General features: G+C 36.8%; 1 protein-coding gene across 2 annotated transcripts; it reads left to right on the top strand.

Annotated features, from left to right (window-relative positions):
- Window positions 1–1330: 1330 nt before the first annotated feature.
- On the top strand, window positions 1331–13746 carry tank (TRAF family member-associated NFKB activator). Of its 2 annotated transcripts, XM_017692258.2 has the most exons (9): window positions 1331–1486; window positions 2521–2660; window positions 2796–2907; window positions 4667–4779; window positions 5839–5900; window positions 7056–7174; window positions 9253–9331; window positions 9461–9617; window positions 13311–13746. In XM_017692258.2, the coding sequence occupies exons 2-9, from the start codon at window positions 2526–2528 to the stop codon at window positions 13464–13466; spliced, it is 933 nt and encodes a 310-aa protein (XP_017547747.1). In that variant the 5' UTR covers window positions 1331–1486; window positions 2521–2525; the 3' UTR covers window positions 13467–13746. The 2 variants fall into 2 exon arrangements, with proteins under 2 accessions (XP_017547747.1, XP_017547746.1); XM_017692257.2 differs by having other exon boundaries at window positions 9253–9617.
- The last annotated feature ends 2462 nt before the right edge of the window (window positions 13747–16208 follow it).

Raw genomic sequence — 16208 nt, 5'->3', positions numbered from 1 at the left:
GAATATGCATGCTTTTAAAAAGGAATTCAGAATCCAAAATTCTTGAGAAGTTGTTCACTACCACATATGGTTTTAGGCCTGTAGCCTGGATCTATATTTCAAGGCCAACAGGCTATAAATTGCTAGACTATATCTCCAAAAGTATTCAGATATTTCTTTAAATGTGTGAATTTAGCTAGTATGGCTGGTTCACATGTACACACACAGCTTGTGTAATCTAATTGAAAAAAAGTGCTAATAGTGTAGGATGCTCTGGAGTAGAGCTGGTCAATATAGCAAAAATCTAATATCAGGATACTTCAAGCAATATTCATGTTACACAATAATATCACAATATTTATTTTTTCAGACATCTGATCAGTTGAAACTGAGAAAAAGAACTAGTAGAGCTACATTTAAAAAATACTGTGAACACAATGATTTTTATTCAATATTTTGGATACTGTGTTGCACTAAATCCAGTTAAATGGGACTAATTTTGCTCTCTTTATAAGTAAACATGCAGTTGCTCAGTGTTCTACAAGTACTGGTGATAATCTGCGATACATTCAGAAAAGTATATTGTGTTTTGACAAAATTCACAATAACAAAAACAATATTGCCCAGCCCTACTCTGGAGCAGCTGCACATTAGAATAAAGGTCACCATGACCCATGCCAAGCATCAGCTATGCAATTGCATTACTTTCTGAGCTTCACCCAGTACCTTTGGGATGAGTTGCAGCCCCTTCAAATACATTTGGGATGAATTGTATCACCATCAGGCCCTGCGATGGACTGGCAACCTGTCCAGGGTGTATTCTGCCTTCCGCATCCCCCCGCGACCCTGACGGAGAAGCGGCTTAGAAAATGGATGGATGGATGGATGTATCACCATCAGATTCCTTTGGGATGAGCTGATCCACCTTAAAATACTTTTGAGATAAACTGTATAACCATTAGATACCTCTGGGATGAGTTGGAGTGGCATTTGTGATCCATAACTAGACATTTACATCAGTACCTGAGATCACTAATACTCACAGCAAAGTCCCAGCTTCTAATGTAAAGCCTTTCCATAAGAGTAGAGTCTGCTCCTGCAACATAAGGGGGCGAACTTGCTTTCAGGAGAAACGTTGGATGAACAGGTCTCTACAAACTTTTGAGTTCTTTGCCTGATCTTCAACCGGCGTTTGCAGCAGGCTGAAGTCAGATAAGTAGGCTGCAGGCTGTAGCTCGGGCTCACACACAGGCATCCAGCACGAGGAGCCACAGCGACGCTGATTGGCGGAGCGGCGGCAGGCGGAAGCTGCAGGGCAGCGGGGATTCCCCGAGGGAAGTTCCCAGCTCATTGTAAAACATGTCAAACGTCCATTTGTGCGAAACACTCCATTTCCTCCATTCCTTTTCAATGTGAAAATAAAGTTGTAGACTAGACCGGCAGCAAGAGAGCTCGGCAATGTCAAAGCGATAGCTAAATGTAGGTCTTTTGGCACTTTCGAATGAAGGTAAGGCTCCATTCACGGACAGTTAGCCACGCTTGCTAGCTAGACTGGCTGCTAGTTGTGTGTAGTTAAGGCGTTGTTAACGTCAGTTTGCGAGCTAACGTTACTGTCGGTATTTCGATACCGTCGGTTAAGTATTTGAGCTAAATAATATCGACAGAATCAAGGTTTACTTTTCATTTTCACCGACTCTACGTTGTTACGCTGTAATGTTTCGACGGACGGATAAAGTTTGTCATTCCATTAGCGATGGCTGTGAGCGTCCTTTTACTGCCATCATCAACTTCCCATATTTCACAGTACAGGTTCTCTGAGATGTAGAGATAGACCCACAAAAGTGGTTTAAAAATGAGCTGTTCATGCAGTTTAACAATCTTGGAAACGGAATACTACGCTTATTTTGAACCGTCCTCTTAATGTATTTTTCTTTTAAAGCGTATTTTATTTAAACCTCTTCAACTTTCAGCAGCTTTATTCTGTGGTTCATCACACATAGCGTCTTTGGTTGGGTGTTTTACTAGCTGTCTTAAATGAAATAAGAAAACGTTTAGATGGGTTAAATGAACAGGCTTAGTAGCTTTAAAATATTTCAGTTTCCTCTCTGCTTATCCTTTTTAACCAGGCTTTTATTTCTTAACGTCATAGCTTGACACTCTGGTATGATATACTTGATATTCTAGATGTTTAGGCATGACTTGTATGCAGACTAGTGTGGTAGAACTTGTTTTTTCTTCTTAAAACAAGTCTGTTGATATGCACTTTTCAAATCACTCAAAAAAACTCATTCTCCAGGATTTATAGATTGTAAAGAAGCCAAATAAAATACATTACAATTGGTCACATGGTCAATGATGGTATAGTCCAGAATCCACCACACAGAGGAATGACATGTCTGTTGTAAACTATGCAACTGTTCTTTGTTGATTCGACAGTGTGGCCTATACAGACTGTGCAGTGGTCCTGCTCTCATGCCTGAGGTATTGTTATGTATTTACCTGCCTTTGACATGTTTGTTAGAGTCTGTTTTCTGGCCACAGGACTCATGACAGCTGACAGTGATGTTATTGAAGGCCACGGCATGGAACGAAACATTAGTGATCAGCTTAACAAAGCCTACGAAGCCTATCGCAATGTCTTGATTGAGAAAGACAATGCCAAAAAGGAACTCCAGCAGAAGGTTCAGTACAGACTGCAGTCCATTGAGTTTCTTCTTTTTAAAATATCTTTCTTTATTATAAATTTTGTAGTTACATAACCCATGTCAATCAGGACCACTGTGTGTGTGTGCGTGTGTGTGTGTGTGTGTGTTTAGACGGAGCAGTTTGAACGATACACTCAGCAGCTGAAGAGGAAGATAGAAGACCAAGAGCAGCTGATTTCAGAGCTGAAAGCACAGTTGAGTTCAGCAGTAAAGTATCATTCAGGTTAGTCAGAAACTGACCCAAGAAATGATTTTCTTATTATTATACATACACTAGACTTATATCACACAATGTATATAACCAAAGAAATGGTCCCTTCTAATGTGTTGAGACCTTGAAAAAATATTTTCAGGTGAAAATTAAATTTTGTAGTTTTAGTGTAGTTTATACTGGGCCAGTTTTCCAGACTTTTTTCTTATTTTTAGATTTAGGCCTGACCTAATTTTTATCATAGTCTGTTAAATGGGTCTAGTGTGTATTAGTCACATATTACATTTTTATTTGATTGCAGTTATTTAAAAAAAACTGTGACCTTCAGGTCAAAACCCTAATCTAAATAATCAAAACAGCAAGCAATGACATTTCATGCACTGCAGTTTTCATCGCTTCCTTTCAGACACACAACATTGTCACATTACCCTAAAATAGAGCTCCAAAATGTCAGTATGTGCATACATTTATATACGATACTGAGCAAAAGTTTGGAACCACTGTTGTTTAAAATATAAAAAGAAACATGTAGAAACTTATTATTATTATTATTATTATTATTCTGTTATTATTCTACAACTCAATAGATTTTAGCTGTAAACAAATTTTAGTTGTGTCCAGAATGATGACCAGAGCTGCAGATGAATTAAAATTGATTGAGAAAGCTTAAGAAAGGGGTAATGATAAAATTAACTGGCAGAATGCCTTGTATTTGTAAAGTGGTAATTAAGTCTCAGGGACTAAGAAATTGGTGTAAATACAATTACAAGATGTTCTCTTTATAAATTCTTACTATGGAGTGTATGTAAAAGAATAATATTGTTCCAAACCAAATTTCTGTTCCATCTGTGAGTTAAGGAGTATACTTGTTCTAAAATCTTGACTGGTTTTTGTAAATGCCTGTTCAAAATGTCAGGGGCTCATGTGAGTGTCGCACTGTTATAAGTTACAGTAGGTCTCAGTCAGTCATTTCAACTGACTAATTTATGCTAAAAATGTTAACCCCCAGAGAAGCTAAGCAGAGCTAAGTGAGATGATCAACATACTCTAAGACATTTTGCTGTTATATCAAGCCATACTTGTGTTTAGTGGGCATGAGAGAAGAAGCTCGCTATGGGGCATATGTTTTTGGGAATTTTGAGAATGAGATTTTTAAAGATTTATCAGCATTGAACACTTACCGAGCAAAACAGTTGAACAGTAAATCCTTTCTGTGCATTACCTCAATGAAATAGAATATTCTGTATGCCGTGTATAAGATATACACTGACTTAGTTTGATTTAAGTTTATTTGATTTTGATTTAGTTTTTTTTTAATTTAGGTTTATTTGATTTTGATTGATGTGTTTTTAATTTAGTTGGAGTTATTCACATAACAGCACCTAGGCCTATTTATTTGCTTGATCAAATTTTTGTATTTTGTGTGGTGGGATGAGTGTTTGGTAAAGATGTGTTTGGCAAAAGTAATTAGTTTTGACTCATTAAATGTTTTGAGAAGGTGAATTCTGTTGTGAGCAAAACTTTCAAACATTGAGAAAAGGTTGTGATAGGTATTAGTTTCGTATTATTTTTTTGTCATATAATTGTGATGTTTTTCAGTGAAGGCGAGATCATGTTGGCATTATTACATGTGCTTTGGATGCCATTCCCACATTTTAAATTCAATTTAAACAGTTGTCACTAAATATTTATACATAAATGTGTTCTTGTAGGCTTATGTCATTTATAGTTTGGTGTTTAAGTTTAAGACTATGTGTTGTGTTTTTTCCAGGGGAAGTGAAATGTTGTGAGGCTGCAGACCGAAAACAGGAAACAGAAAGGTTGTCACCTAGCAATCAGTGGTCTGGCAACCCCACCACTTCCCACAGGACTAACCATGTCCTGGTAGGTACACCCCCGTGCTGGTCGCAGATCCTTATCATCTCAGTGTCTGAAAATACAAATGCTGCTTTCATCTCTTTAGGCTGGAAGAAGGCATCAGTTTGATTGTTGTTTATAATGTGAAATACATTTTGAAAGGTGTTAAATGTCAATCTGGTAAATTATAAGTTGAGAAATCTTTTGTTGTCTATGTTTTTGTCATGTTATGTGACTGAGAATTCTGTGCTCAACGGGAGCTCTCAGAACCCCTGCTTATCTGTTTTTGTTAAAGGTAGAAATCTGTTGGAAATCTGTTACAACAGAAGTGTCTTTTTCAGAGAGATGCTGTAATTTGTTACTGACCTGCAATGCATAGACCCCCATGCAGAACACATAGAGCGTTTTCTGTCGTCCTATTGTTGTTCAAAGGCTTGAAAATCTAGCCTAATTTTCTTGAATGGATTGTGCGTACTAAAACATATGCCCCCACCCCCACTGTCTTTATTCTAATATTATAAGTAGAAAGCAGGCAGAAGATCTGATGGCAGTGCCTGAGCTGCTTTCCCACTTATCCACAGTTCAGTCGAGGGTTAAATTGTGAGAAATGTGTGAAAAAGATGTAGTTCTTTTTCTTCACAGTTTGATATCATTTCTCAGCGCTATCTGTCCATAGTGAGAATTTTTCTCTAATTGAATCCACCATGATAATTCTTTTCAATTGTTTTACACTTGTCAATATTTTCAACAACAGGGGGCGCTAGAGCATAATGGTTTTGGAAGACGTCTGTTATATTGAGCTGTAGCATGAGAGACTTTGTCTCTCACTTTAAAGAAAGTTCCTTGATGTAAATGAAATTTTAGTTTGTGACAGTGAAAGACATTACAAATTACAAGTTATAGGTGCACTGCTTTCTAGTATAGAATAGATAGGATTATACAGGATATGAAAGAGCAAGTACAGTATAGTACAGTACTAAACGTTTATAAATCACAATGTTCATTGCATGGTATTAATGTCTCTCAGAACTGGCATATGTTAATACTATTTTTTTCTCTTTGTTTTGTGGATAATGTGTGATGAAGGAAGCCATGGAGTGTGCTCAGACGATTCCCCGTACAGTACCTGGAATCAGTGGCATGAAGACGTATGTGGTTCAGACTTCTCTTGTAAAATATACCAGGGTTTAAATTTATGAAGCCTCCTCATTTAAATTATGTTAACTGGTTTAATATCTTAGCAGACAAATTCATTTAACTTAAGGACGCCTGGCGTGCTCTGGTTCTAAAGCATTGTCATGCTGACATCGTTTTAACAGTTACAGCTAGTATTCAAAGTGATACTCACTCTCTTATCTTACAACTCACTCTTGACATAGAGACACGGCTCTGGTCCTGAGATGCGTCACGCACATGGCCTCGTTGGTTGTATTCTTAACACTTCTGGGGCCCGTTTCCCAAAACAGTCAGAGCACAATGAATCATTATAAGATGGCCAGTAACACTGTGAACAGTCTGTCTGTATTTTAGGATGATCATTATGCTATGGTGTTTTTGGGATGCTGTTGAAGGTCTCCAATTCTGAAACATATTTTAAGATGCATTGTAAATGCCAGCTCCAAAGGAAAATATGCTTCTTTTTGTTTTTTCTGTCTGCAATTAAAGTGAAAGGTTAGCACCCATTAACAGAGTTATTTTAATCACAAAATAGTTTTGCCATTGCTGTTCTAGTAACACTTAATGACTGGGTCTTGACAAAAGTCTAATTAGTTATTGGCTGTCTTAGTCGATACATACAAGTTAAATACTGAAGAGTGCCCAGATATGTATTAGCTGCAGGTAAAATGTACAGTTGTATGCAATACTTTGGGCACCCCTGGAAAAATGACATGTTTTGGTGATTTTCTACATGAAAATATGCATACTGTTTATGTGCTTAATTTACAGTTTTGGGGAAAACAAAATAAAACAAACATTTCCAAATTTATGAATTTTTAAAAATGTTTCATGTTTTTAACTAACAAATAAATAGAAATTGTGCACTACTTCTAACTACTAATATTTAAGTTTGTTCCATGTAGAGGATATATTGACATTAATTTGACCAGAGGTGTTCAAACTTTTGCATACAACTGTGTAGCTATAGAAATGTGCAGGTTTACAGTTTTCTCAGATAAAGAGACCTGATTATATTGTAGTTCTGCTTGTTTTGTAATGAGAGTTCTGGCTGTGTTTGTGACCCACTTTGTGAACACATACAGTGGAAGTGCTTGCTCAACACTTGCTTGTTTTTTGGTTCTTAGGGAGGATGTTCTAGATGCTCTTCAGGAAATCCAAGGGACTTTCCAGAGGATTCAAACTCTCACAAGGCGACAGAAAGATCACCTGAAAAGAATACACAAAGGAAATGATACAGCAAACGGTAACATTATTTACATTTTTTACTTTTAATTTGGATAAATGTCTCCATTAAATTATGGCTGTTGTGCCTTAGCCGAGTCCTGTTTTTTTCATAATGTTGTTTTTCGCTCTAATTAAATTATGAGAAATGAGGAATGGAAGCTGTGGAGTTAACAATTACTTTGGAAGTGTCATAACAGTATATTAGTTATTGTGTATTATCCTGTGCGCAATTAAAAGACAGAACCACCTGGAGCAAAGGCAAGCAGTTCCAGTGTTACTGCTGCTGCATCCGCTGCCCTTTGCACTACATTAAAATAGATTTAACAGATGAACATGTTTAATTATCATTGCACAGTTATGCAATTAGATGCCTTTTGTTTGATGAAGAGAAACAATATGTCCATGTAATGTAATTTTAGCTATGGAATCTGGTGAAGGAATAGCAGAAAGGACAATGTGCTTTCCAGGCTTTTTCATAGTTAACCCAGCCATGTAGCACAGCTAAAATGGTGTTCTAAAGCACCAGATATAGGTGAGAACATTTTTATGTGTGAAAAAAAGGCAATTGTAAACTAAAAGAGACATGCTTAGAGAATTGATCTCTTAGACTCCCAATCATCACATAACTGCCTTTTTTGTGTAACGATCAGTTCTGATTAAATGATGGCTTCTGGGTTGTCAGCAAGAAATGCTTTACTTTCATGAGGCACAATAATTACAGACATTACAGACATAATTCAGTTACTGAGGTGTAAACAAAGTCATTCGGAGTGGTTTGATGTGAAGCAGCGCATTGTAGAGAAATTCTGATTTCTTTATACTAATGATGATAGAAACCAGGGGACATGATGTCTACAACTCAAATAGAAAATTTTCAATTACTGTCCAAAAAGACCAACAAACCTACGTGTGAGTTTTTATACATTGATGATGTTACAAATAGTGGTAAATCTAAAAAAATAGGTTTTCTGTTTTATGCATTTATGACTACACATCTGCTAAACTTTTGTGCGTAATGTTGATAATGTTAAATTGTGATAAATCTGAGAAAAAAGGTATTCTTGCCTTGCATGTAAGCCAATAGCTTTTTGTTTAAAAAGTGTCACAAGCATCATGCAATGTATATGTACCATTTAATGTAATACTCTTATAGGATGTAGCCTTTAAAAGTATTGAATACTTTAGGTGTCTGATTCTCTTCACTGCTACTGTGAACATTTCAGACCTGTTAAGTTTCTCTAGCATGAAGCATTTCACATGAAACCAAATGAATGAGTTTGTTTACATTTGAACATTTTAATTATGCAGAAATTTGGAAATTTTAAGAAAAATGCTTCTTATTTTGTGTTATAATAACACAGTCAGCCACTCAATATGATTCATTATCACATCGCCATTTTGTTTTTCTGGGCTGGCGAATTATTGGTGTTATGAATTATTGGTGTGTTCAGTTATTGTTCATTTAGTAACAGTATGTCAAGGTTATGTCTGAGTGGGTTTTGGCTTTGTCAGCCGTAGCTGCAGTAGTTGTGGGGTTCTCAGATTCTCAGAGCTTTGTTAGGTGTTAAAAATGGCAGAGATGCTCTTGAATACTCAGCACTGCATGGTGCATACATCACTACTGTGATTTTTTTATAGTGTATTCTGTTCTTCTTACATCTATGTGAAGGCACAAAGATATCAGCAGAAAACAGAGGATGAAAGATACCTTTCCACATGTCCAAAGACCTTAATTTAGGTCTTAAGTTTTTTTTCATTGGGCTCAGTATTGGAAAAGCACCTGTGAAGTTATTGTCTAGCTGTCGTCAAAGGGTAGGCCTCAGTATGTTAGTGTAGTAAGTCCAGGTCGGAAATTAAAGCTTGGTATTGGTGTGGAATAGCCTTTTATTAATGCTTTTAATGTATCTACACTCCACACTCTTCTTGTAATTTGGATGATGTTATTTTTGTCTTCCACACATGGCCCCAATCAGGACTCCTTTAAACAAAAGCATTCAGTGTACCAATGTATAAATGAGAATTCTCATGTGTTTGAATTGGTTGTAGATGATAGACAAGTTATACCAGCCCAAACAACTGTTTTGTGTTTTCCTGCAGAGCAAGAGTTCTCCATGCCCATCCAGTGCACTGACGACACATCCGAACAAGCTGAGGTGTCTTTCACTTCCTCCTCAAGGTCAGAGGTCAATGACCGTTTGACCTCTAGCTCCCTGGCGTCACGCGGCATCAACCCAGATGACGCTGATTTTATGTACGATGTAATATTCCCGCCTTCTACAGACACTGAATATGAGTTCTTGCTTAGTGGCCCAGACGAGAGCATACCCCTGTCCCTGCACAGGAAGGACCCGGTGGAGACTTTTTCAGTGATGGAAGAGTCCATCTCTCCATTTTTGTCTTCTTCTCCATCACACCTCCCTGCTGTGTCAGCATCACATGAAGCTGTACGGGGTCCGCAACAGGTGAGAACTGCTTGTTTGGTTAGTTTTAAGCTTGGTAGCGAGGAAGAATGGTCAAACACATTTCACATAGGTTAGTAGGCCTGTCAGCATGCCGCATACTGCCTGATTAACAGAAACAAAGTAGAACCTTTAGTTCAGTAGACATTTACATTATTTACATACCAGGCTATTTAAACTTTTTACCCCCAGTATAAGTGTCACAAAAAAGCAGAAACAACCTTAGTAACTTGGGAAAAAAGTGATCTGAGAGATATTACCATCATAAGTTTGTAGTAGGGTCCATTATTTTTCTATTAAATAAACTAATATATACATGACATATATTAGAATATTCTACAATACTTGCTTTATGTGAATACATTGTCAGTGCTTCAAAATAAAATAAACTATAGACATTTATGCCTTCCAAAGTCAAGTGGTGTGACCCTCCATCCGTTCATGCAGATTAAACTAATAAAAAAGGTGATTTAGCCATATAAAACCCTAAATAAAATAATCTGGCATTGGGGTGTTTGATATGGCAAACGTGTAATATCATGATACTTAAGGACATTTTCATGATACATGATTCTTATAGTGCCACATTTAAACTGTCATGTGCCACAATCCACAGCAACTGACTTTTATTGTGAGATACTTTTAAGAAAGATGGACATGGTACTGCACCATATAGAAGACCACAAGCAACCTTCATGGTACAATGCCTAGATTGGTAGCCCTTTCACAACTGTTGAAAACAAGTCAGTTGTGAGTCATGGTTATGCTGGTTCAGGTTACCAAGTCAGGTGAAATGACCCCAGAAAGCCATGAATATGTGTTATGATAATGTTTGTGTATTTGAAAAATAAATGTTTGTTCCAGGACAAAGGTTCATACGGGTGTCCAAGTAAAAAGACTAGTTTAAACACATTTTCAGTTTTGGTAAATAACTTTAACATGGCATCACCTGAGATTTGCTCTATCAGAAAATTGATAATCCTGTTTAAAAAGAATTTATACTAATATAAAAGCTGTAAAACTAATATCATGCATTGAATAGACACACACACATGCACATCATATACTTTTAATAACCTTTAATAATATATATACTTGTAAAATGCTTAAAATTAAAATAAAACATGTTTAATTATCATTTTGAAAGCTTTATTTGTCATTAAACTAGTAACTAAATATGCCTGAAAAAATACAGAATGCATCAGTATGGAATTTCCAATGCAATGATTGATAATTAACTCCTTGTTGTGGCAGAAACCGATACTAGTAACCATAGTTAATATTCATTTCTTCCTTTTTTTGCATTTTTAAATAAGATCACACTATAATCCATAAATTAAGTGCAGTGAAGTTAGGATCTGATCATTGATCATTGCTAAATTTTACACAGCTTTGATACAGCTAAATCTGATGTCACAAATCATTGCTGTCCCAAAAAAAACACTTGTCTCCAAAATGATAACTTTACAGAAGAAGGCAAAACATTCTTAACTTTCAATATAAGTAAAATAAAAGTAAATAGATTTTATTCCAAGTTATTTTGCACCCTTTCTATTCATCCATTCATCATGATTTTTTACACAATGCAAAGAACAGCTGCTGTGTTCAAATGCTGTTACATACGTAAATAAAATCAGGATACATGTTTTATTTTGGACAGTGGCTAATTATGGTTACTCTCTACATTATTACCTTTAAATATTTTAAATTATTATACAGACATCAGAACTGTTTACAACTAGAGTTATATAACACTGAAAGTTTACAGAACCTTTAGTGCAGGCTTCCAACTCCAATTCAACCCCATGATATTAAGATTTTTATGTTTTCCCTGCCCTAACACATCTGACAAGATACATAAGAGGCCTGTTAATTAGTTAATGAGTTGAAGCAGGTGTGCTAGATGAGAGACAACAAAACATAAGCAGAATAGAAGGTCCTAAGTAACAGGTTTGAGAACAACTGCTATAAGGCTAGATCCTTAATGTTTTGTTACAGAAGCCCTACGAAAGCACCATTTATAGGAACAAGCTCAGGAACCCTAAAAACCAGAGAGAGGTGTATTTTGCTCTTTTTTGGGCAGATGAGAGATCACTCAGACTACGACTGTAATATGAATGTGAAAGATCTTCAACTAAAGTCCAAAGAACCATGGATTGATACGCCCAACAGACATGTTCCCAAAATAACCTACTTCAGTTTTAGATTTGAATACAGTGCAGCCTTGGGCATATATTGGGTTTTTGGGTCTGATTAGTCCAATAACTGGAAGGGTTGTTGATTAGTTTTTACAGACAGAGAGTGCTACTGGTCTGAATAGAGCTGGGTGATATGACAGTATTTATCTCTGTCGTAATGACAATATGTCACAATATGCTGTTCTGAGCTCATCCTGGATATTGTCAGTACTCAAGAACCACAGACCGACTACGTGTTGATTACAAAAACAGCATAGTTAGTTCTGTTTAAATACTTTTTACAGCAGCACAATATGTGAAATGTTGATGACAATTATTGCATTCATAGTTTTTGAAAATATTTTTAAACGAGGCACTACTTTCTCTGTTCCAATGTATTAGATCTCAGAAAAAAATAAATATTGTGATATATTGTGTATCATTCTTGAAGTATTGTGATATTACATTCTTGCCATATCACACAGCTCTAGGTCTGAATGACTTTCATCCTATTTCTTTTCAGCTGTGAGACTTCCAACATTGTCCTAGGCTGAAAACAACTGACTGAAGATTGACTTTTTTTCTGTGTTTTACTGGAAAATTCTTGAAATACATGATTGAGTGCTATGTCTGCAGAGGGAATCAAACTGGGCTGCTCTGTTTAAGATCTCAATTAAGATGTGCTAAGACCACAGAGAGCTGAGAATCACATACTGTTTTGTTCTGTGTTGTCATACACACCTTACACACCTCTTCATATTGTTCTTTTAGCTCTGGGTTAGGTAAAGATTAGCTCACATTCCCCAGGCTCATCTTTTATGGAAATGTGCATAAAAAATATAATATATCATATAATATGATTTTCAGTAAACTGCAACTTGAAAGCTTTCCCTTAATTATGAATTCTGATCTAGGCTTCATTTAAGCAGAGTTTATTGTACTTTCTCTTACATAAGTCCTGGTCCTGAAAAAAGTAAAATTAAGTGTTGATACTTGAAATTGTAGGTTAAATTTCTCTAAACTAAGCACTGACAAATTTGCATAGGGTGTATAATTATGTTCCTAGAAAAAAATATTTCTAAGGGTGGCGAGTGACTTAAGAGTTTTGCTTTTTGTGTGTCACGTAACATGTAGGACATAAACACAATTACACTTTATACGTCCTTGTAGTATGCATTCACGTAAATAGGAGATTTTTTGTGTTGGGGAACAGACAGGGAACTAATGCACACATCTGCAGCCCAGAATAGCCCTCTGATTATACTGGAGCCTACAGTTGGATTTTATAGCAGTTTAGGAAATTGTGACACTCATCTGAGTCCATGGATTTTTACCAATCTGCTTTGTCATTTTAAAGATCATTAAATATCAGATTATTGACTGGTATGTTATTATCTTCATTTTTATATAATGTTATATATCTCATGTTGATATGCAGTGCCAACTCTACAATTGTGGTGCATGAAACACTAACCTGGCTCTAAAGTAGTGTCCTCTCTCTTTCTCTCCCTCTGAGCAGCTTGTATGGAGCCCTGATCTCTCCTCTATGGCATCAGAAGAATCAAGCATGGAGCCTGCCACGACGGCCAGCCCGAGCCAGTGTGCTTTTTGCAAGGCTATTGTTCCCGTAGACCTCATATACAGCCACCTCAATTCACACTTCCAGGGCGATTGACACAGCCAGGCACAAGGGCTGTCTACAAGCCAACGCCATGCCTTATTCATGCCTTTGTTGCCTGATCTCTCTACAAAACCAGTGTGCCACACGGCAGTCACTTTGGTTTTCATTGAGAGTGTAGAGGAAGGGGAGGTCTCCGCGCTCACTTATTTAATTTGTAAAACTTTAAACGGTACATTTTCTGGCCTTTACAAGTTAATTACCCTGTCTGGTTTGCAGTGAGGGACTTATGAATGAGTTTGAATTGTCCATATAATAAAGAAATGCTTCCATTTTATTAGATTGTGTTCATTTGAAATGCATTTACTGTACTGTAGTCATTTTCCTTGATTTCAAACATTTTTACTCTGTAACTGGAAGACTAGCTATTTTTAAGGTTCTTCATGCTAAAGCAGCTGAATAAACTCACATCAGTCTAGTTTTCTTTAGACACTCTAATCAACAGATTCAGTTACATTGCAGATCAGGCAGCAATGTTACTGAAAAGGATTACATTAAAAAGCATGTGGTCAGTGTAGTTTTCTTTTCAATGAAAAGTTAGCCGGCAATAACTCTTGACTTAATTTAATATCTTTATTTTAATTTGAACCAGCTGTATGGCAGATTCCAAGCAGAATGAGAAATAATTGTTGGATAATTATTTTGATGTTTCAACGCCATATGGTCTTTGAGAGCAGTTTTGCACAGGTATTGCAGGTTAATTAAAACTTTGTTACTGCACAGTGTATCTGTTGCATATTTGCTGAGGAATTATATGCACAATTACCTTATTGTTGATAGTGTAATTTTGATGCCCTGATGCTATTAGGCATGCATTAAATATCTTTTTTTCAAAATCCAGATGAATGCACAAAAGGCATTTTAAAAGCCACTATTATTTCAAAACATAAAGGAACACATCAGTTACATTGGTTAGCTGTGTATTGGTAAATCTGTATAGTTTCTACAGACTTCTGATCATGTGGGTGATCTCCTCAGTAATTCTTTCAAATGAAAACATGGAGGTTTCTCTTACCTATTGTTAACCTGCATTTTTTCTATACAGCATGTCATATTGATAAGTACAGTAATGCTTGAGTGAGACTAGATGTATTTTCTAATGGACTGTTTTAGTCTGTCACCTTCCTGCAGCATTGGACTGTGGGAGTAGATCATTAGCAGCTTCGCAAACAAATGTAATAATTTTCACCAGCTCGTGTGATGATGTGCTAAGGAAATAGGGAAAATATGTGTACTGAAACACATGCGTGTTCAGTGAGGACCTTGCAGGCCCCAGGATTACTGCCTGCTAACACTTGTGCTGGGTAGATGAGCTGGTGTGAAGACTGCAAACTGGATTTTTTATTGATTCAGCATAGGCTGCATTGGTTTGACTGAGGAGATGCTTTCAATGGTTTTGGTGAATGTGATACAAATGAATTGATGGGAGAAAATAGCAAGCAGAAAATATAAGTCTAATCAGTGTGTTGTGAGGGATTATCTCCTGTATTGATTGCATGAATTTCAGTGGTGTAAATAGCACATATGGCACAATGTGATAGATTATGAGTAGGAAAAAGATGTAATGGAGCTATAACTGCAGCTATCAGCAGTGTAGTGTTCCCTTGAGAATGAGTGCATGTTTGCTGTCTTTCTCATTTCCAGCATATCTGCAGTTCCATATGCTTACATATTAGTTCTCAGTTTCCCTACAGTCTGTCATACTGTCTGCAAATGAGACTCATACTTTCCAGTGGTACTGTGCTCAGTATAACATCATCTCCATGATAAAAAAGATGGTTCTTCAAAAAAACAAGTTTCTATTTAGAACCATATCAATTAATGCTTAAATAGTTCTTTGCATTGTGAAGTGGTTCTATATTGCACAAAAAAGGTTCTATTGTTACAGGCTTGACATAGAATAATTTGTTAAATGTTAAATGCTAAAATGTTCTATGTAGAACTCGTTGTTCTAAATAGAATCATTGGCTTTACATAACAACCCTTGAAGAAGCATCTTTTTGGTGTAGATATCGGATAAAATACGGATAATCAAGCACATACCCAGGACTGAATACTGCTTATATGGCCCAAACTGTGTAGAATGGTTGTCACTAACTAAGGCGGTCATTCTTGGTAAAGCAGTTCACATTAGCCTACAAAAATAATGAACTAATGGTGTCCAGCATTCGAAAACATTCTCATATCTACGTATATAACACATTCAGCAATAGTAGATAGACACCAAGCACCCGGTTGGCATTTTAAACATTTTCAAGCCTTGCATCGTAACCGCCTCCCACCCAAGAAAAAACCACGCCACCGCAGGAAAACACGTTTGGTGATCAGATGATTGTCCTGTGTATTTACAAAGCTGAATATTGCATCTTGAACGCGTACAATGTGTTCTGCATAATGCCCGATTCGAATTGGACCAGCAGGCCCGCTGTAATTCTCGTCCCCCTCAGCAGATCACAGGGAACAAGAGAGAATTCATTCTGGAGCTGCGGCGTATCTGCTAGCGCCGCTCTCCCTAATGGCTCCCTCTCTCCATGAGCCCTGTGAAGGCTCGGAGAAGGCTCTCTCACTGGAGCCGTGGACAGATGCTTCTACATAATTATGTTGTCAGTGCTCGTTATTTGGAAGAAGGAAGCTGTACTGACAGTTACTAGACTCGTGTGGGTTTTTTTTTTTTGCCCTGCTCCTTGTAGCCTACGTTGAATCAGTTTCCCTCAGTTTGAATGGAACCCGTGTAAGTTA

This window comes from Pygocentrus nattereri, chromosome 6, assembly GCF_015220715.1.
Source record: "Pygocentrus nattereri isolate fPygNat1 chromosome 6, fPygNat1.pri, whole genome shotgun sequence".
NCBI classification, from domain to species: domain Eukaryota; kingdom Metazoa; phylum Chordata; class Actinopteri; order Characiformes; family Serrasalmidae; genus Pygocentrus; species Pygocentrus nattereri.
The sequence above is the reverse complement of the archived record's forward strand: the minus strand, read 5'-3'. Positions and strand labels throughout refer to the sequence as shown.

What these genes read in the sequence shown, in the direction of transcription:
- tank (XM_017692257.2), top strand. Translation starts at nt 2,526, where the DNA reads ATGACAGCTGACAGTGATGTTATTGAAGGCCACGGCATGGAACGAAAC. An exon ending in AAAAGGAACTCCAGCAGAAG is followed by an intron (nt 2,661 to 2,795) that starts GTTCAGTACAGA and finishes GTGTGTGTTTAG; the next exon opens with ACGGAGCAGTTTGAACGATA. An exon ending in GGAATCAGTGGCATGAAGAC is followed by an intron (nt 5,901 to 7,055) that starts GTATGTGGTTCA and finishes TTTGGTTCTTAG; the next exon opens with GGAGGATGTTCTAGATGCTC.